The following is a 23160-nucleotide window of genomic DNA, read 5'->3' as shown; positions in this document are numbered from 1 at the left end:
CGTTAGCCCTCTGTACTACACTGTCAGCTGTGCAAATGTTGGTAAAGTACCATTAATCTTACAATCTTAGTGCAGGTCACAAGAGGATGCAGAGTGCCTCGGGCAAACTGAACGAAACATGCTTGTGGAAAAGCATGCTTCCACTGTACAATGAAGGACATGTTCAGCTATGCAAATGTAGCCATTATGAAGATCAAGACAATAACACTTGTATGTCTTGGTCGAGGCTGCATTACAATACGTTAGTCCAGCAGCTGCTCAGGATAATGACGACACCCTTCAAACACAAACATATACATGCATGTACACTTTTGTTATATGTGTGCGTATGCACGTGTGTCCATGCATATGCGTGCATGAGAGAGTGCACACGTGTCATCCCTAGTGGAAAGGTGTGGCCAATAATGCTTCTGCCTTACAAGTCCCATGTTCAAACCTGACTTCCATTTAGTGTCTGTGGGGAGTTTACATATTTTAGTGGGTAGTGAGTGAGTGAGGTTTTGTTTGTGTAATCATGCTTTCCTCTGCCTTTCAAAAGCATGGTGCCTACTCGAATCTGTGTGTGTGTGTGTCTTTTTTTATATGTAGGTCTGTAAATATGGATTTTAAAAATTATCCCTGTGGTCCACATTACAGTTGAAAAGGACCAAATTAAAACTAACTATAGAAGAGCTGCAAACACTTTGCTAACAGAAAGTTCTAACATATTTAAATATTGGTAAATGAATGAGCAATAGCAATGTTTGGATTTACAGGTAGGTGAACATGACTTTTGGGGAGCTTTAGCAGTCACAGCCCAACATTGTCACAGAAGTAATTAATAAAGACTACTCTGCACATAACACAATGTACACAGGAGTATCATTTTACTTGGTGACTGTACTACGCTCAGTCATTTATTCTGAAAGAACATGTGCATTCACACTCCATCAATAAATGCAACCCCCTTGATGTTGAACACTGTGCAGCATAATCTTTCCAAAATCCACTTGTGATGAGAACCGCATGCATCAATGATCTCACCGAACCCCTCAAGTTACTGAGATTAATGCCAGCAAAACCTTATTTTATGGGCTCCTTTGAAACTGCAATGTACAAAGTCTGGCAGTTTAGTAGTAAAGCTATAAACTGTTAATAATCTGCTTCCTGTGGTACACGGCTTAAGTCTATCTGTCTTCACTTGCCTACTGTGTGACTTTTTACAATTCACTAACCAGACAGTGCTTTGGGGCAATTGGGAATTCAGGCCAGGCTCCTCAGCGGTCTCCTGGACTGCATGCCTCACTCATAACTATCTATGAACAGGAAGGACGGTCTCAGTTGGTGTTGCAGTGCAGCAGTGGAATCTCTAATTCAGTTAATTTGTTATTCACTAGCAACACACTCCTTTGTACGTACTGTATATATATATATATATATATATATATATATATATATATATATATATATATATATATATATATATATAAAATGCAATACGAGTGAGAATTACCAAATACTGCAAATGTCATTCCTTTCCTGCACCACCTTGGTGCCCACTGTGAACTACGAGATACAGACCTGGAGTTCAGCCTGCAGGTCTGGAATTCCATCCCTCTGCAGCAGTGCTAGGAGTTATTCCTCAGCTTGTTTGTGTATATTTTTCCCAGTTCAGGCTGCAGGTCTGGAATTCCATCCCTCTGCAGCAGTGCTAGGAGTTATTCCTCAGCTTGTTTGTGTATATTTTTCCCAGTCCTGGGGTTTAGTCTTCTTATTCCCACTTACAAAACATGCAATTCTACCAAGTTAACTCATGCAGGCAGAGGTCCTACGCCACCCCTGAAAAAAGGGCAAGGACAGTGCCTTACCTGGTTAACAAACAGATTTTACTCAAATCCGAGTAATCCTAATACAGCCAGTCTGCACATACCTGGGTCTGAAAACGCAACAAATGATGTTTGCCACTCTGCATGCCTGTTAAAAGAAGCACACATACATACGTACATATATACCCAGAAAATACATATAATATCTACCAAATATCCGAGCACAACAAAATACCAATTTCACAAACCAGCATCACTTCCCATGTGCTAATACTTTAGACCTTGCAATGCTCTTGCTCACACACACAATGCACATGGCAATTTAAAAGCTATCCTTTGCATTCTTGCTTTTACTACATGGGCTCATCCCAAGCTTGCTGTTTACGGACACTATGTACGATTAAGTTATTCCCAATCCAGTCTTTGAATTTTACATAATACAGACAGTGCTGATAGATATGAAGAAATATAAGGTATAGATAAAACAACTTTCATTAGGTTGTACATAGGCACTGTTGGTTATTCAAGAAGGTGTCACTCAGTAACTACATTTAGTGCATACCCTCATTCTCCCTCCACCCATACCTGTTCAGGACTTGTGCACACCGGGTTAGCTGTTACTTTGTTAAAGTATTGCTGATGGCACGTTCTGTAAGGATTTACACTGCTTGATTGCTGAAACAACAAAGAAATATCTATATCTGCTGTGCAGTTTATTCCTAGAGTCACAGGACAATAGGGAATGTACTGACTCGCTGTGCAGTTTATTCCTAGAGTCACAGGACAATAGGGGATGTACTGACTAACTCTGCACAAGTCTTCCAGCCTACAAATAACAAGCATGGCCACAGAACAGGAGACAACTAAACACACACAAACAGAATCGCAACTGTCCTCAAGTGATATCCCATCTACCCTCATACAAAAAAAGCAAGCACGGACGTTCCCAAAATGAAGCTTTTAGCATCAACCCACAAATACTGCTTTAAAACCTCTGGACATTATCAAGGGCTGTTGCTTGCACATATTAAGAGAATGAAGTAAAGCTGTCAAGTTGGAGGAAAAGGAAGTACCTCCCAGAAGTCACCCTATCCTAGTGAAAGATGTGGTCTTGACCTTAATGAAGTACTCAAGCTGATGTTTGACCTGGTGTGCCACTTTGAAAACATAATGTCAAGATGTGAAGGAAGCATCCCTGCAGATTTCCAGGTATTTAAAAAGTACAATGCCCCTTCCACCCATGGCACCCAGTATGGAAAATGAATAGCACTCTGAGGTCACACTGATCATTTTTCCCTGCATCAGGAAGCAATTTTCAGTTTTGCTGACATTGCTCAGGAAGAAAACAATACCTTCTACTTATAATAGCACAGATGTCCGCAGTTTCTTGCGAGCAACCATTATAAAAAGAGGTCTCCCATCTCTGAAATATCCTTGCGACCACTAGATGAATTATTCAGAGAGGGTCACCAAAGCATGTTCAGCTACAATACAGAGTGCATTGTTACTCAGATTCTCAGTCAGTCAGAAGTCTCTTCTGTGAGGGACAGACACTGGCTTACTTGTTTAGCAAGGAGTAAATTAAATTATTTTTCAAAATCTCCAAAAAAAAAAAAATCACTTGTTAATTATCCTTGAATTTTTCCTATGCATGACACCAAAACACTGAATGGCAAAATATATACTGCAGCTAACAAAGAAATCATGCATCACAAACTCTCACTGGCACACTTTATGGTATACCCCAGGTGGCTGAGTACTGTAATTCTTCCCAGGTGTTTTATAAGTAATGACAAAACAGGTGACTAGACAGTATGCCTCTGTGAGCGGAGGGTTAGATGAAATAAGAATACAAGTTTTGTTTCCCCATTTCCAAAAGTGAAGCAACAAATACAATTTTAGAAGGTAACACCGACAGGTTCAAAGGCTCAACTGGCAAGCATATGGCCAGCAAGATCTGAGGCAGGCGGCTACAGAATTTTTAAATCAGGAGTACAGGGCCTTTGGACTAGGACCCCTACTTATCCTGTACGAACCAACAGTGTGAACCTTTACCACACTGGCCCAAAGTACAGAGACAACATCTTCAGAGATTTTGCACCTAAAAGATAGCAATTCTAGATAAACTGTTTTTAAAACAGAGAAAAAGTTTCAAAGAATCTTCTAACATCCCAGATGGTTTGCCATCAGGTGAAGCAAACTTGAACTGATCCACTTTTTAATGTGTGAACTTGACGCTTAAACACCTGGGATTTGCCTGGTTCCTTACTTGTTGCCTGTGTCGGCAGACAGAATTTAGCAAAACTAATATGTAAAACTGGGCAAGATACATTAATGCTTTGCACAGTAGATTTTAATGGCATTTTGTCCCAGCTTTTTCTTGTATTAGGAAGCGACATACCTTGGTAACCCATCAGCAAAGTGCAGCCCCTTTTCCTTGCTCATTATTGGGGCAGTATATGTTCTAGACCCACTAGGCTCTGGCAAGTCCTCATTCTTCTGCAATCCACAGAGCAATGCTTTGCAAATAAGAGATGCGCCTTGACACACAGCAAAGCTCCTCCTGGAAGTCATTTATTGGACAAGACACAGTCTATGCCTTCCTCACTTAAATATTACAGAAGACTAGTCATTAAGAATGCTCTGTGAATGCATAGGTTCTAGATATTTTCTTCAATATAACAGTTTGTGCCAGAGCAGATAAGGTTTAGATACCGTTCGTTATTAGCTGTTCGATGCCATGTCCACTGGCAGTTCATGATTACTGCACTACGGCTCACTGGACAACTTTCCCACCTCAGAATTAGGGGTTCATTCCTGGCAAGTCTGATGAGCATCTCTACTCCCTGCTCTGTAACACTTTCAGATAGCATTAACACTTCTCTACTCCCTGCTCTGTAACACTTTCAGATAGCATTAACACTTCTCTACTCCGTGCTCTGTAACACTTTCAGATAGCATTAACACTTCTCTACTCCGTGCTCTGTAACACTTTCAGATAGCATTAACACTTCTCTACTCCGTGCTCTGTAACACTTTCAGATAGCATTAACACTTCTCTACTCCCTGCTCTGTAACACTTTCATATAGCATTAACATTTCTCTACTCCCTGCTCTGTAACACTTTCAGATAGCATTAACACTTCTCTACCCCCTGCTCTGTTACACTTTCAGATAGCATTAACACTTCTCTACTCCCTGCTCTGTTACACTTTCAGATAGCATTAACACTTCTCTACTCCCTGCTCTGTAACACTTTCAGATAGCATTAACACTTCTCTACTGCCTGCTTTGTTACACTTTCAGATAGCATTAACACTTCTCTACTCCCTGCTCTGTAACACTTTCAGATAGCATTAACACTTCTCTACTCCCTGCTGTGTAACACTTTCAGATAGCATTAACACTTCTCTACTCCCTGCTCTGTAACACTTTCAGATAGCATTAACACTTCTCTACTGCCTGCTTTGTTACACTTTCAGGTTGCAGTATTTTACTTCTACTCATTCTGCTCTGTTACACTTCCATACAAACTTGGCTGTTTAAATGGTGCAAATCCATCATCTCCCTGCATCCTTAGCCAAACTCATGTACCTTTAAGCCTAACACTTCTTTGTTGGACTCAAAACGCCTAAAATGTACCTGATGAGTTGCTCTCTTCCACTGTTTGCAGATTTCACAGAGGTGCAGCTCTAAGGTTATTCAGTTACGGATTTCTCTCCAACCATTGAAAAGGTGGTTTGTCAAAAAAAGATTACTCTCCTCCCAATGCCCACTTATGAATGTGGGGAAAATATTTCCCCTAGTAACATATTTTGTGTTAAACTGGGAACTACAGCAACAATATGTGTACTTCTGCATGAGTAATATGAAACTGTTTTCTCTCTCCATGAATACAGACTACTTCACCTCTCTCCATGAATACAGACTACTTCACCTCTCTCCATGAATACAGACTACTTCACCTCTCTCCATGAATACAGACTACTTCACCTCTCTCCATGAATACAGACTACTTCACCTCTCTCCATGAATACAGACTACTTCACCTCTCTCCATGAATACAGACTACTTCACCTCTCTCCATGAATACAGACTACTTCACCTCTCTCCATGAATACAGACTACTTCACCTCTCTCCATGAATACAGACTACTTCACCTCTCTCCATGAATACAGACTACTTCACCTCTCTCCATGAATACAGACTACTTCACCTTTCTCCATGAATACAGACTACTTCACCTTTCTCCATGAATACAGACTACTTCACCTCTCTCCATGAATACAGACTACTTCACTTTGTTTTTATTAAGGGTTTTCTTTTAACAAACATACCCCCCTTTACAAGCATACTGCCCAATTCTTGCAGCTCCGTGCCATCCATAAGATATCACATTGGTTCAGCAACACAACAGCAAAAAGCTGACTCAACTAGTACAGCAATTTATTGAATTCCATAGCTAAACATCAGTAGTTGCATGTTTTCTCCTGGTAATAGTTCTCATAAGTATTACATTGTTTGTATTACTAAAGAAAAATCTAGCCTACATGACTACTTTCCACACATTCAAATGAATGTGTATCTACAGTTGACAACTTATGTTTATTACCAAAATGTGACACAGGCTTTTTCAAAGGTTTAGGGTGTTGGTTTTAAACATTGTTATGCCACACTCCTCTTATAAGTAGAACAAAATTTTCAGGATCCTTAGTTCAGTGTGACCCACCCATTTTCTGAAAGCAGCAGACAAAATGTATCAAAGGCTAACATTTCTGTTTACTTTTAATATGCTTACCATCCTGCTCTAACCATAATTTAAGTACACGTTAACTTATGGATGTACTAAAAGAAAATGTCCCGCTATGAAACTTTTGAGCTTCTCAGAGGGAAAATCAGCTCAAACTAACAATGCTCTATTAACTTTATCAAAGACCTCATACTCAATCCCTTCCATGTCCATTTAAGCCTTTAAAGGTTCAACAGGTAACTAGGCTAAGAGATTGCTAGACCAATTACTCCAGTCTCATCCTTCCTAGTGGGCATATCATCTGAAGGCCCAGGGTTATTCCGTTGGTTTTTCAAAGCTCTTGAAGCTCCAGTTTTTTAATTAATAAGAGAAGTAGAAGTCCTAAGGACAGTTTTGTACCAATGTTTTGCCGTCAGTGTAGAGTTATATCAGGCTGTCCCTCTTCTTATTGAATCAAACACAGAATGAAGTTATATAGCGCAAAGGTATTGTAATGGTATGACTACCAATGCTGTTTATATCGCTGAATGTTTGACATCTCATTTTATATTGGCAGAATGCTAGAATTTATAAACATTGTTATGCTATAAAAAAAGTAAAATATGAACAATGTTTTATATAAACATATTCTGAAGTGCAATAATTTTAGGAGATTTATACGTAATAGACACAATACAACCTGATATTAGGGGAAGAAATGCAAAATCTTTTCGATGTGAGGGAGTATGAATGGCAGACAGAACTTAATGCAATGAATATTGGAGGCCTGAATGAGCTTATTAATTTTAAATGTATTAAAACAAAAAAGATTAAAGAGAAAATATAACTAATGGAATGTTATAGTAAATGTTTTCAGCTGTATTTTGTTTTTTTTTATTGGATTTTTAAGTGTTGGTTAACATTTGGTTTTGACTGGTGTCACTGATTTTGTTGTATAGATTCTTTTTTGTGAGTTGTAATTCCAGAGTCTGTTGAAATATTTTATGTGACAAAAAGCACTAACTCTGGTCAATAAAGTGAGTCCTGTTCCATTAAGAAATGGATTTTTTGTATGCTTTTTCCAAGCTGGTATCATGTATAGCTTTTATATATCCATCTTTCCACAACCCCTTTTCCCCCATTTTTTGCACATGGGGTCATGGTGCCAAACATAACTATTAAACGTGAATGCCAACATGTCAATACTGATGACTGCCCAGTGTTTATGCAGTGGAAAAACATGACAGCAATCTTACAGAAGACAAAGATGGTCAGAAGGCTAACTCAAACACATTGAAAAAAATTAGTGCACTTTTCCCCAGTAAACAAACAAATACATACATGTAAACACCAGCCAGTACATATAACAATCAGCAGGTTACCAGCATGCACACCTCACCTCCTACTCCACATTATACATGCCTACATATGTTGAGGTCCTCACCAGAAACGTACCTAAATCTGGTTGAAGGCTATGGACAGCAGTCCAGCCATAGCAGGCTACACCTCCTTCCACACATTCAGACCACAAACTGTAGGCATGAAAACTAAAAGAGGTGGTGTAGGTGGTGTATCAGTATTCATTAAAAGATAAATAACCTCCAGATTGGTTAAACAGTATAACTCCCTGGAGATACTTCAGGTGCAACTAACTGTTGGTAGTACACCTATTCAAGTCATTGCCAGCTACAGGACCTCCATGAATCAGGACACCCACTCTGCCACTGTAGCACTCCCACTGTGAAGTCTCCCGTGGTGAGATTAGACCAGAAATCAGTCTCATTTGAAGTAATTATCACACCTCACCCACTCTAGCAGCAACTAATCTAAAAAACGTCTCCAAAGCAGATTATAACTTATTATGGGATGGTATAAATAGCTTCACTGCAGCTCCCCTCAGATGGAACTGGCAGCTGTGCAGAGTTCTACACCAAACGATTTATACAAACACCTGTATAACTGCATTGACTCGGCCATACCGGATAGGACCAAAACAAGCTCCTCAAGGAACAGCAAAGCCATTAACAGGCTTTGCAATAACAGGAAGAAATTGCTGCCTAAGAGTAAGAGGGAGCACGCCCTAAACTGGTTAAACTCCCTCCTCAACTTAAACAAACAAATAAGACTTCTTGTGAAGTCCTCCAAAGCAAGCTACAAATCCAAATTAGCTTTCTCAACTAAGGACAGCCATAAGGCATTCTTTAGTTACATCCGTAACCTAAAAGGAAAGGCACAGATTTATGCTGAACTGCTAGTTAAGGATACCACATATATTGAGCCTGTGGACAAAGCTCACCTGCTGGCCCACAGGTTCTATGAAAACTTCACTCCCCTGTCCCCACCACACGTACCCCATGACATATCTACTACCTGTCCCCTACCTTGTATCTCTAAACAGCAGGTTGTAAATGCCCTCTTTAAGGCCAAAAACACCTGATAACATCCCAGGCTGCATTCTACAAGGGCTCCAACAAGAATTAGCAACACCATCGGGTACTCTTTTCAGTCACAGTCTAAGCACCGGCTTTATCCCAGCTGAATGGACACTGCAACTGTTATTCACTTGCACAAAGGTGGTGCTTCCACTGATCCTGGGAACTATAGACCTATTAGCCTGACTAGCCTCATCTGGAAGGCCATGGAGCAAATCATCATAGACCTTAACAACAAAGATATAAGTAATCCCCAAACACTTGACTTTACTCAGTCTGGATTTGTCAAAGGGAGATCATGCTTGTTAAACCTGGTGGACTTCTTTGAGACTGTCACCAAGGCCCTGGACAAGGGGAAATCTGTGCATACATCCTACCTAGAGTTAGCCAGGGTGTATGACACTATCCCCCACTCAGGCATCATTGACAAACTCACCCAGCTAGGTATCAGCCCTTACATCATTAGATGGGTTACTAACTGGTTCACTGACAGAACTCATATAGTCAAAATAGGGGAATCCACCTCCAAAAGCAAACCTGCAACCAATGGTGTTCCACAGGGATCAGTCCTGGGACCTCTACTGTTTGGAATCTACTTCTCCGAAATACAAGCAAAAACTAAAAGGTATGTGGCTGAAAGTTTGCTGATGACTGCAAACAGAGCTGTTATAGAATCTCCAAATAATGTCAATGTCATACAAGAGGATCTTACACAAACAAATGATTGATGCCAAAGTCATGGCCTTAAACTCAATGCAAAAAAAAAATCTTTCATCATCCCTTTCAATAAGAGCAATGTTCCTGCTAACTACCACATCAATAGCAACACCCAAGTATGCACTCAGTGGTGAGAGACCCTTGGCACACAGGTTGACAGCAACCTTACCTTTGACCACCATGTCTCCACAGTGATAAGAAGGGCATTCTATATCGCTCATCTCATATGTAATGGTATTGCCTCCAGAAAAAAAATGAAGTTATAACCTCCCTGTGCTCTTCACTCATCAGGCCAGTAATTGAGTACAACATCCCTTTTGGTATGTACCTTTCCAAGCACCTGCAGCAACTGGACAGACCACAAAGGTTCCTCACAAGGAAAATTCAAGGTCTTCAGCAGCTGCCCTATGTGGACCATCGGAAGTCACAGTCCCTTTATTCTGTTTGATACACACTACTCAGGGGCAATCTCTGCCTTGCATACAAGGCAATCTCTGACCCTGCTTTCTTGGAAATGCTGCATACCCACAAGTCAAATGGTACACCAGTTACTAACTGCAAAGACCATAACCTGATATGTGACATTAATAGAACCTGTTGGAGGGACAGAGTTATCTCCCAGAGGTTACCACATCTTTGGAACAGACTCCCACAAACACAGAACCTCACTGGCCCTCTTCAAATGCAACCTGGGCAACTGGATGAATAACCGTAAATTCACCACGGGGGTTCCACCTGTGTCCCTCTTGGACAGGGGCAACAGGTGCTGATTGTGGAAATAAGGGTAGACCTTGGCCAGGCTTATAAGTGTGCTAGGGCCATTAGCTTAGTAATGTCATACGATCCTATGAAAAAGCAATAAAATAGGAGACGTACCTCTGTTGTCATTCTTCTTCTCTTATTTGGGTTTGTAAATGTTCCAAGCAGACCGACATGTAATGATTTAACAACAAGCACTGAAAACAGCTTTGACGGTGTGAAAGTGAAACAAAATCCTGCATAGGACAGCTTTTTTTTTCCCCTCTGTATAGCCGCAGCCCATGGGATTAAGAATGCTAGGCTGAAAAATCAAAATGGCTGAGTAACTCTTTCAGCTGGAACAAGATGGCTAAAGTTGAAAAGTTACACCAGCTTTACTATCTATGTCAAAGCCCCAGGCAATACTCATGCAAGGGGATGAGTCCCCTTGTACCCTTTAACAAATAAGAGGTCATTGTACCCTGGGGAGAGGGTACAAGTTTAGCACTGGCAAGCTATTTTCAAACAAAAATGTTACTTGGCTGTCTGAAGGGCTCCCTATTGAAATGCCAAGTGCCGACACGTTGAAAAACAAGACTGAAAACAGAGGAGAAGGGCAAATCTCGAAAATAACTCTTCTCCTTTAAATTTTTTTTGCACAGTGGGCAACTTCCCCCCAAACTCATATATACGAACTCCAAGATCGCCATATCTCAGACAAAAGGGAATACTGAAAGCGATGCGATCTCAGATTTAGTATATGTTAAGTCCGTTCTTTCGGCCATTCAGTCTCCACGTTTCAGGACTCACTCTAGTTGGCCCAGGCATTTCAAATTTTTGCCTGTCTAAAGTCATCAAGACACTGGATTCCCAAGCCAATAAGTTCATTTAGTCTTTACAGACCCTAAAAGCACTACACACAGTTGATGGAAAACCTGCCCTTCTTGTTGGCTAATGTTCACACACTATACTGGTCAACAAGGCTGATCGGCTCACTGTCTACAGAAAGTTCTAAAGCACTCTGTCGCCATCCTCCACCTACAGTATGGGATAACAACATGAACACAGTATCCACTTTCAAAAATATATACAATTACATACAAAAATGTACTTTAGCTATACAAATGAAACACCATAAACACAACTACATGATCTGGCGATGCGTTAGGTATATGTATGTTTAGTCTGCAATACAATCTGACATTCTTAAATTGACAGTGGTTTTGTATTTGCAACAGCAAGACTTGGCCCACTAGCCTCTGGAAGGAAAGGTTGCCATTAAGTTGAAAAAACTACTCTGATTCAGTGGAAGTGTACATTCTACTTTACTTAAAAAAAAAAAAAAAAACATCTGTAATAAGGAAAATGTAATCTGCCACTAAAGCCGTAGCCAAAACAGTGAAACTGTTGCTATGACATGACAAAATTGTCTGCCATTTAAAACCCACAGGATGCTGATGCATTTCATGCTGGGCTACAACCCAAGTAAGCAAAGATGAGAAACTTCCACAAACTCCAAGTTACAGTACAAATGGGGATGTCAGTCACAAAGTTAATTATTGTTTCTCCCCCAACTGTACATTCTATTATCTATTCCACATGAGAGGTCTCATTTTTCCAATGCTGCTTAAGTGCTTCCTGTCAAATGTGGTAATGCTCATAAATACCAGTATTCATTTTTTTTCTGAAATACTATTCTAACTACAAAATACTGCCTCTAAAACAAGACGTACTTAGAGCAAGTTCAGTTACAGCTCCAAGAAGTTGCACCCACCATTACTGCAACATCAGATTTCTGTTACAGTGATTCTGAATTCTCAAGAAGTTTAGTGATAATTTTGAAAAACAAAAAAAAAGGACTGACAGGAAATTAAAGACAGAAGTAGCCATGTACACTTGATTTTTACATGATCTGGATGTATTCAGTATAACTTAACTTACTTAAACATAATTTGACTCAGCGTAAACAAACTGCTGTCCTGTTCTGAGGAATTGAACATATAATTGCTGCCTTCAGTCTCCTTTTAAATTCTGGTGAATACTTACTTGCCTACAAAATATATCCCAGACCTGCTTTCATCTTATAAAACATCATGCAATTCTGCACATGCCAAAAAGTTATATGGTTAACATCTCTCCCCTTCCACAAATGTAGACAAAAGAAATTCACTTTATATATCATAAATGGTGCAATCTTTAGCTACAGACATTCTGATGTTCTACCCCCTTCTTAATCCCTGCTTGGTACATGGCAGGTTCAAACACTGTAGAGGGAAGGCTGTCTATACCACACTGTTACCATACACACCCTCAAACATGTAATAACTGTTGCAAAACTATTGGGATTCCTGCTGTTCTTTATCTTTATTTTGTTTAAAAGGCTTAACCCAAAATACATCCATTTCACGTATAACCAAAGAGCTACATCAAAACTGATATTGAAGGACATAATTAAAAATTACAGGGCCAAGAACAGAAAGCTTAGAATACGAGACAATACCGCCGAGCAAGACAGATGGGAAAATAAGGGCATCAAAGTGCCGGGCAGTGACTGAGCGGACAGAGAAAGACAGACAAACAGAGTAAGACACACTGAGCCAGTGCCTGAGATTAAGAAGCTTGTGAACAAGGAAGATGCAAACTGACAGGACTTCTCTTTGGCTAAACCACCACCAAAGTTTTGAAAAGAGTGTACATTGATATTACATTGCAGGTGGGATAAATCTGCACACAATAGGAAACCTTCTCATTTGGAGATGTTGATATGTGAGGCAGTAAAAGGAATTACAGATAATATTCATTTACTGTTGAAGATAACGCCTTTTCCTGGTTTAGATCTGGCTTCTGAGGAAGTGGGGGAGCAAAACTAAATGCTGTCTGGAGAAAAGTGTGCAATATTTTGATTATATCCAACCAGCCACTGACACATACCCAAAACGTATGTCCAATGAATAAATCATATTAGTTGGAATGGGGAATCACTGGGGAAAAACAGAAAAAAAAATAGAATGACTCACAAAAGCTTGCCTCAAGTGTTCTACACATATTCAATGAACCTAACTCCTGTCACATTAACTTCACTACTGTATGATTACAAGCATCACGAATCCTGACTGGTGACTGGCCAAGAGTGATTTTAAGTGTAAGCTGTGACTGGCTCACAGCATCTCATTGATAAAAACATGACTGCCCCTCGAAAGAATGTAAAGAGTGAATTTAATTTTAAACGGCAACAGCAGCTGTTCATCGGCAGTGTGAGGTCTCTGAAGAAGGTCGTTAATCTGACAGTGTTGTTTAAAATAAGGAAACTGCTCTTCAATGGATCAACTTTGTTTATAATTTTTTCCATGTTTTATCCCACCCAGACAGTGTTCTTTATAATTTTGTGTGCAGTTACTATTTTATTCAGTACCTTATATTCCTTTCGCAGTGTTCCATATAGCACATAGTCTGTTTGTAGCATAAAAGATAAACAGGGTTCTAGCCAGAGGTCAAGACGCAGACTTCACTTTCTTAATTATAGCAAAAATTAGCCTTCCAATTGGAAGTGGAAATAGGAGTCTAGCTTACACACAAAGCATTACAGCTTTGGTTTTGCCAACTTTAAATCTTAACTGCTTTAGCAACTGCCATTGAGATCTCCAATTACATAATTTAAAATATGAAACAGCTGCCACATGGCAGACTAATTTCCCCATTACTGAAGTAACTTGTATCACATTCTTTTTCTAACACTAACATACCAGCATTTTAACCCACACACTATGGTGTTGTATGTCTTTTCACAAAAACATAAAATACAAAGACCATAAAGAAGGGTACATGCAGTAATTATTTTGCCTCAATATGTATTACATAACTGTAGAAACACATCAACTGATAACAGGCTGCAGCCCTACATACAACCCCCCAAATCACTATCCACCACCAACAATCCTAAACAGATACTGAAAACCTAAAGACTGAATCAGAGTTTCTTTCACTTGCTATGCATTTGTGGGTGTCCCGTGGATTTCAGAGGTTTACTGATATGATTCTGCTCAGTATCACATATAGCCATGTAAGCTGTTAACCAGGGCAGAAAAAGGCACTGATATCCAAACAAATAGACAAACAACTAGAAACTCCTGTCATTCCCCAAATACTCCAAATGGGAAAAGTTATACTAAAAAGGATGAAACACCGACTGCTGTGCAATTAATGTCAGAGTATAGCATATAAAGACAGCACGCAAAACGAAGGCTGTATCATAGGAAGTTACGCGGCTAACGGCTGAAGGGCCCTTACAAGCCTAGCCAAGTTCTGCCCTTGTTTCCACGATCAGCATCTATGGCCTCTGTCCAAAAGAGACACAGGTGGTACCCCCAGAGTGAATTTACAGTTACCCATCCAATCATCCAGAGTGCACTTGAAGATGGCCAAAGAGGTGCTCTCTGACAAGAACTTGGAGTCTATTCCGCAAGTGCGGTAACCTCTGGGAGACAAATCTGTCCCTCCAGCAGGTTCTATTGTCACATACCAAGTTAAGGTCTTTAGAGCGAGCAACCCGTGAGCCATTGGACTTACGGATGGATATACTTCACTTCAAATAAAGAAGAGTCAGAGACTGGCATATACGTAAGGAAGAGATCACCTCTGAGTAGTCTGTATGAAACAAGAGTAAAGCGACTGATATTCAGCTGATCTACACAGGACAGATGCTGAACACCTTGAATTCTCCTTGTGTTGAGTGGTCTCACCAATTGCTGCAGGTGCCTGGAAAGCTACATACCAAAATGGGTGTTGTACTCAGTTATTGGCCTGATGAGGGAAGAGTACGGGGAGGTTATAACTTCTTTTTTTCTGGAGGCAATGCCCTTAGTTACAAGATCAGCAATATAGAATCCCCTTCCTACCACAGTGCAGACATAGTGATCAAAGGTAAGGTTATTGTCAGCCTGTATGCCCAGGTATCTCACCACTGAGTGCATGCTTAGGATGTTTCTAATGATGTGGTAGTTAGCAGGAACAATCACTCTTACCAAATGGGACAATGATACATTTTTTTGCATTGAGTATAAGGCCATGACTTTGACACCAATCAATTGTTTGCGTAAATCCCTTTTGTAGGATGTTGATATCATTTGGCGATTCTATGACTGCTCCCAGTTTGCAGTCATCAGCAAACTTTGTCAGACACAGACCTTTAGATTTTGCTTTTACTTTGGAGAGAGAGAGAGAGAGAGAGAGAGAGAGAGATTCCAAACAGGAATGTATGTTGTGAGTTAGGCCTGTATACATTCCTGTTTGGAATCATGGAGCTGTGTTTCAATTTTTCAGTATGCATTATCCAACTGTACTTCTGTGGTCATTGCACACACATGGCAAAGTTCATATTACCAAAGGGAAACAGCTGCAGGGCTTAAAGGAATGACTGCACAGCAGAGCAGAGAGCTATGTGTCAGCATGCCCCATCCCCAGCTTTGGGCTCAATTCTGCCAATACAAGTCTGCACGTGGAAGCACTTTGGGGAAATAAAAAAAGACTGTAATAGCTACCTTAAATTACCATCACTGCGTCAGTCCCACTTATAATAAACAAACAGTGTAAACTTATTTTTATTTATTTATTCTTTGTTGACCTGGTTAATAGAGCTTCCCTGGTTGTTTATTTGTGGTCTTTTCTCAGCTATAGCCTTGTTACATTATTACGTACAAAAAAAAAAAAAATATATATATATATATATATATATATATATATATATATATATATACACACTGAGAAGTGATTTCACCGTATTTATGGTTTCTGTGACATAGGATTTCCATCTTTGCTATGTACCAGTAAACAGAATAGCTGCACATACCACCTGACATGAAGACAATCTTGTATTGTACAAAATAGTGACTACAGACAGGGTGTGGCTCAGTTCTAGTGATTCACTGTACTCTCCACCACGTGCCCACAGGCAGGGCAAAAAAAAAAAAAAAAAAAAGGAAGCACACCCTACAGTGCATGTCTAGTTTGCACTTCTATGAGGGAAAAAAACTTTATACAGCCAAAAAAGCATAAGACGCATAAATAATTCAGGCGGCTCACTTACTTCATTCTTAATGCAAATATTTCTGTTCTGGGAAAATATGCAGCACATACATCACCATAATCAGTTATTAATGCACTTATAACTAAATACAGTACTATTACACTTGTTCAATAAAAACAGTGGATTAATCCTTGATAAACCTGTATCAGACTATGGTAAAATAACACTTTTTTTGGTATTAGCCCAGTTCCTTGAGTGGGGCTGTCAAAGAGGATACAGGAAATTATCTTGCTATACAAATCAAATGGCAGACTATGCTAGCCACACCCATGAAGTACTACCTGAATATACATGTCTTCACTGGTACTGCTGAGCTAATCATATATCTGTGAATCTTAGGGATTTTAGCATTAGTATATAATAAGCGTCAGCACTTTCCACTTCATTACTATCACAGCTCAGTTTAAATGAGTAACAGTGAGAAGCAATATAAAAGATAGAAAATGACTAAAAGAAACTCATCTAAGCAGGACTGTGTCCAAATGAAATGAAGGGGTACAGAACGTCATTTCTTAATAATCTTGGGTTGCTACTCCATTTGGCATTGTATTCAGTTTTAGCTTTTTACAGCTGCAGTTCAAGAGCACAAAGACTAAGGGCCACTAAGAGCAAAACAGATAGACAAAGCCACCCAAGGGGGGGTTTATATTTCTTTATTCTAGTGAGGAAGCAGTCTATTGCATCTCTCCTGTGTTAACCACTCCTTTGTACCATTGTTTTTTGGCAACCTTTTCCCTAAGAAACAGTATTGTCTAGCTATGGCCTCCCACTCCCTCCTCCCCCACACACACCAACTACAAAGTTATTGTCCCTCCTATTGTACCAAATCTCACCCTCTCTGGACATATGGTTGTCATTTAGTCTTTCCTTACCTTTATACTGTTTTTTTGGACAGATTTGTTCAGTTTATTTCCCACCTACCTATCTAGGTCTTCTAATATTCACAACATGTGGTCTCCACCTCCAGAAAGCACTGTATATAGTGTCCAATACAGAGGCAGCAATCGCTCAACTGGCATAGAAGACCATGACCAACTGGCATAGAAGACCATGACCAACAAAACTACTACTGCCTAGCAAGTCTATCCAGGCAAGCAATGAGCCTCGATGCAGTGGGAGCTCCCAGTGACCTTGCCTCCATTACTTTGTTCCCATGTTGCCTTACAGGCCCCTATCAAGAGTTACAGTGTTACAATATTTCCAAGCAGCCTGTTCCATGACCCACTGCTTCTCAGTAATACAGACCTTGCTAATGTCAATACAAGCTCTCCCACCCTTTAAATGGTTAATGTGTCACTATCCATTGCTTCTCTTGTTCCTTCACTGCACCCCCTGCATTCAGTGTTAAAGTGTGCGATTTGTCCGAATGTTACAACGTATTTCACCTGCACAGATAAGTTCATGGACTTCAGCCACAGCTTGTACCACATTTGCCCAATATTCTTATCTTAGAGTGACATCTGCAATCTTTCAATGATCTTCCTCACGCAGCCACAGCTTGTACCACATTTGCCCAATATTCTTATCTTAGAGTGAAACCTGCAATCTTTCAATGATTTTCCTCACGCAGCCACAGCTTGTACCACATTTGCCCAATATTCTTATCTTAGAGTGACACCTGCAATCTTTCAATGATTTTCCTCACGTTTACTTAAAACTATCTCCAAAGCTGTCCACATGCTTTTCTTCATTATAATAGTAAAGATTGTTTTCCACTTCTGTACCCCAACTAAACATTCACTACCAATCTGTACTTTATCCCCATGTTTTTTTTTCCTTTCAGCTATGCACAGTCTTGAAAATCTTCACATTAAATTCATCTGTCTATGCCCACCTAACCAGTGTAGCCAAAACCATAGGCATGCTCGCAGTCCCACCAATGATACTTATAGCTTTTGCTAGGGCTACCACACAAAATAGAAAAAGCAATCATTCCTACCTCTTGCATCGCTAAAACCTTATTTACTTATTTTAAGCACCATAACTTAGTTACATAACTTAGCTAGGCACTTAACGATTAAGTTGTAACAAACTGCAAAGTATAAACACATACTGAAACTAAAAAAGAAAAATGGTACGTGAAATGGAATACAGAATAGGTTGAACGTAGTTGTAAGATACAGGTGAAAATTAGGAATGGAGAAACTTCTAGCCACCCATCACGGCCACACAGAGCACCGGATTATTACACCTGTGTAATAATTTGATCTGCTAATGATGGGGCTAATTCCATAACACACCGTGTGAATCTCAAACAATGCATAGTTGCCATTAACAATCACACACTGAAGAGGTTCTGAGAACAGTGGTAAACACGGAGATCCATATTTTATAAGTCTGCTAAATGTGACCAATGCGTGTCTCCCAGTTTCAAAGAACACTGCCCTGGGTTCTAAACTAACACAAGAAAGTAAGAGCCCACACCTAACACTTTTTACCCTGAATGTGCTGTCTCTACATAGCACAGCCAAACTACTTCTGAAACAACACATGGAGTCAGCTTGCTTAAGACACATCAGTAATATACTCCTTGGTTCTGCTGCTGCCTTCGGATGAGCAAAGGTTTTGGCATACTAGGTCTAAAAATATTAGACCTCATTGCCCACCGTTTGCGAATTGTTTCTTTTCTTTACTTCCATACAGTCTCCAGAAATGCACTTCACAAAAAAATCTGAACGGCATTTTCTCATCAGGACAGAACAGAAGAGTATTTGAAGATGCCTTCTGCAACAAATGAAAACACTTAAAAATATCTCTACATCGTCAAGTAAACAGTCTACTGTGTGTACTTCCTCATCTCATTGGCACAAGCAATAACTTGGGAAACTGCAAAATCATTGTACTATACTTTGTCTGGGCTGACCTAGCCTGAATGTACAATGATAATGCAACTGCCATGACAGACAATGATCAGCAAACAAAATGTCCATCTAATTCACTACAGAACCGAAAGAAGAAAATGGGATGGACTCATTTCTGTTTTTAATAATGAACACTGATTCACCAGATTGCAAAAACACAGCCTGCTAATGAAAATTTGCAATACAGCTGCCATACTAAATGAAATGTTTTATTACACACAATCACAGTTTCTGTTCTTACTGGAAATAGGGGATTTTTTGTCATATTGTACTTGCTGTCAAACACAGAAACAATACTGATTTATAAACTGTTGCATATGACCTACCCACATCTTGAGCTTATCCAGTGTTATCTACACTAAAGAACTTCCTATTAAATAATACCACCTTAAAATTACCGTTGGTGTCTGAAATGTTATTCTTGCAGTGTGTGTGTGTGTGTGTGTGTATGTACAGGAAAAGTATGCAGAAATACATTCATCAATAAATATATATTTATATACATATATATCAAACTTCCAAGTTTTCTATCTTCATACAGTTAGGTTTTCAGGACCTGAAGTTGCAAACTGTATGTGTAGACTATCAACGGCTCATCTAACTGTAAACGTTTAGGCAAGTACATTGCATCTAATCAATGCATAAATACTGTTCATTTATCTTCCCATGAGTAATCTGGATTATCTATTTATTCAATGTCTGCATTAACACTTACAGTAGTTTCTGAAATAGTCAGTGAATATACAAGAAACTCATCATGCATATCTCCATGTGTGGATTTACTTAAAACCTGCTCTATGTAATTAATTTTCATACATAGACTTATCATAGGGAAAGACGCTTTGTTTTTCCCCAGACAGCGAGTCATTCACACTGGGCATTTTTTTATTTTATTTTAAATCAGACAGACTGGATCCTTGATCCTTACAAGATAACATAATATTTTTTGGCATCTTTTGTTAAACATTTCTTTTGTTTTTGCTTTAGAAAGCTTGGTGATAACATTTTCCTTGTAAAGAACTTGAATCTTGCCAAGGGCCCCCATCACTTCTATCATTCTCTCAAGAAGTAAGTGCAGTAAGTAACACATTGTCAAACCTGTACAAACTGTTAGTTGCTCTTAAGAATTTGTAAATGTTTCAATGATCCGCAGCGATGGCAAAACTATAAGGCTCGCACACTGTCAGAGCTTAAAATAGAGATTCAGGCATCCAGCGAGACACGTGCATTATGAGTTGTAAGGAAAATTATTAAGTACATCTATTTACAATGTACAGGCATTTGAAGGTCCACTGCACTATATAAACTAGCACCTGGTGTTACAGCCCCCTAATTTCTGCAGTTCCTTTGTCCATCCATTAATCCCTCACTAATACTATACTGAATGCTATTAGGTCCACAGCACAGCATATAAAGAAAAAAAAATACATAGGTCTGTAATGTTTTCACTTATTTAAATCCCTTTCCCATTACAGCAACTTAAAAATACCACCACCCCACACACACAGAAAAAAATTAATTGCACAAATATTTTCTAAAGCCCTTGAAAAACAATGTGCCCCATACCACGTGCACTAAAACAAACTGGTTGGGAAAGAAATAACTGTTTGAGGTTCGACTCCTATTCATTCCCTTCTTAGTAGCACATCAGCCGTGCAGCTAAGCAATGATTTTTTTTATGAAGTTTGTCATAGCAAACTGAAAATCTTTTCCATTCCTATACTTTATGCCACTGCCCACCACTACAAGCAACGACTACCCTAGTAAGGACTGCTCAAGTCACTTCTGTTTCTGTCTGCATTTGTCCCATACCACAAAGTATAAAGCACGGATTAAAGGGTGGGGCTGTAGTATTCAAGTACAGTAGCCACAACCACACCCCACTTCCAATGGGATCTGATTCCACCGGTGGAAAAAAAAAAATCTGCAGTCTGTATACACCTTACAGGACAACCTCACCCACAGGTGGATATTCTGCAGTACCTTTCTGACAATGTAGGCATGTTCCTGAGTACGTGACACACCCAAACCGAGCACACTTACTTATTCCTTTAAAGGCTCACAGGCAGGGCGGTTCTGCGGTTAAACCAACGAAAAGAAAACGTGCTTTAAAACATTAACCTGCATTAATCAGGGGGGGGGGGGTACTGTCTGGGCCAACAAGTCACTGAACTTCACCTCTACTGTCAATGGCAGCAAGAGTACGGAGGCAAAAAAACAATTTCTGCAAAGCAGCCCAAACTATTACCAGTGTACAATGCCAAACAGAGATTATTCAAAAACGGGGCAAAAGAAAAAAAAGGAACATTATGTTGAACAGCCGCACTGGCAGGCTGAGTAAAAGTATTTACAGTATGCATTCTGCTGCAAAACATGCTCCCTCCAAGGGATACTAACACATAACAAACAATATATAGAATATGCTATGTATACTTAGCGATCAGTGTCAGAAAACAATCACTATATCTTGCGTTTCTGCTTTTCCTTAATAAACACCAGTTGCAAACTAACACACGTACCTGGTTCGGCTAGAGTGATCCCCAGGGAACAAAATACCCAGGTTAGAAGAAACAGGAGACGAATACGACGCATGGTGTAGGAGAAACTAAAAAAAATGCACCAAAAGTAATGCAGTTAACAATGGGAGCGACGATCTCAGATGCAACAGGTAACAATACTCCAGAAAGATGAGTCCAGCTTTGCAAACAGCTCTTCTTTTAACGTACTGCCAGCAGATGTGCTGCTTGTGTGTGCTTGTATCTTCAGGAAGTTTGCAGTACTTCAGATGCTGAAGCACCACCGTTGAACATTGTGTGCTTTGGTGGCTGTGCTGGGAGGGGACAGGAGCGAAGCCACACCCTTACTACCGTGCACCAATAAGGAAAGCAAAGCACCAATATTTCAGTAGCGTTTCAGCCTGAAGCTCTTGCGAAGTGTTAACTTGGAACGGCGGACGCGGTTGTTACATTCTCGTGGTGAGGGGGAGGGCGTGGGCCACGGGGATGGGGGTCCTTCCACAACTAGTAACAAAACAGTAGCAGCATTACAGGGTAAATGGGCACTCGAACTGGGAAGACGTTAGGGTGGTGAAACCTCTTGATACATTTATTCCTTATTTCGTGAAGACTTTAATGACAGTACTCACAAGAAAGAATATCTTTTGAAATACCATCAGTTTTGCGCGCAACTAATCTGCCCGTTGGCGCCGTCGCCACCCTGTTTCTGTGGGATGCTGCTCTTTCAAATGTTGCTGAAATAGTCTGTATATACAGGTACAGACACATTTGTATTTGGTGTTTCACTGACATGAGTAGATGGACGTAAACAGCTTCCAAATCAAACTCAAGGTTCAGCCTGCGATAACAAAATAATGACTATAACTCTCTCACCTGGATATTATTGGCATCGCATTTTTTAGGGGGGTTGCCGGCTGTCATAGCTCTGAAATGTCACTGAAGCCATCCTGAAATGGTTGTTTTTTGGTAAATCCCTGGGGACCCAAGTTGATAGCAATCTCTCATTTGACAACCACGTGGCCAAAGTGGTTAGAAAAACATTTTATATAGCCCACCTAATCATGAAGGGATTCACATCTAGATCAGGGGAGGTCATCGTGCCTCTTTACTCATCCCTCATCAGGCCCATAATTGAGTACAATGCCCCTTTTGGGATGTACCTTATCAAACACCTGCAGCAACTGGAAAGACCCCAAAAGTACCTCACCAAGAGGATCGAAGGGCTCATACAGATGCCATATGCTGCCCGGTTAAAGAAACTCCAGCTCTACTCAGTGGC

General features: G+C 39.9%; 1 protein-coding gene across 2 annotated transcripts in view; it reads right to left on the bottom strand.

The window, feature by feature from the left end:
• The window catches only part of CD44 (CD44 molecule (Indian blood group)), a 284952-nt gene extending 262770 nt beyond the window's left edge, over window positions 1–22182 (bottom strand). Inside the window, exon 1 of one of the 2 annotated variants that reach the window (XM_044082648.1) lies at window positions 21885–22182. In XM_044082648.1, the coding sequence (XP_043938583.1) occupies window positions 21885–21957 (73 nt within the window). In that variant the 5' untranslated portion in view covers window positions 21958–22182. The remainder of the gene's footprint in view (window positions 1–21884) is intronic. The other variant, XM_044082649.1, reaches the window with a different exon arrangement.
• Window positions 22183–23160: the final 978 nt, after the last annotated feature.

Source organism: Protopterus annectens, chromosome 9.part0 (genome assembly GCF_019279795.1).
Source record: "Protopterus annectens isolate FY-2018-M chromosome 9.part0, PAN1.0, whole genome shotgun sequence".
NCBI classification, from domain to species: domain Eukaryota; kingdom Metazoa; phylum Chordata; order Ceratodontiformes; family Protopteridae; genus Protopterus; species Protopterus annectens.
Note: the sequence above shows the minus strand (reverse complement) of the source record. Positions and strands in the feature narration are given on the sequence as shown.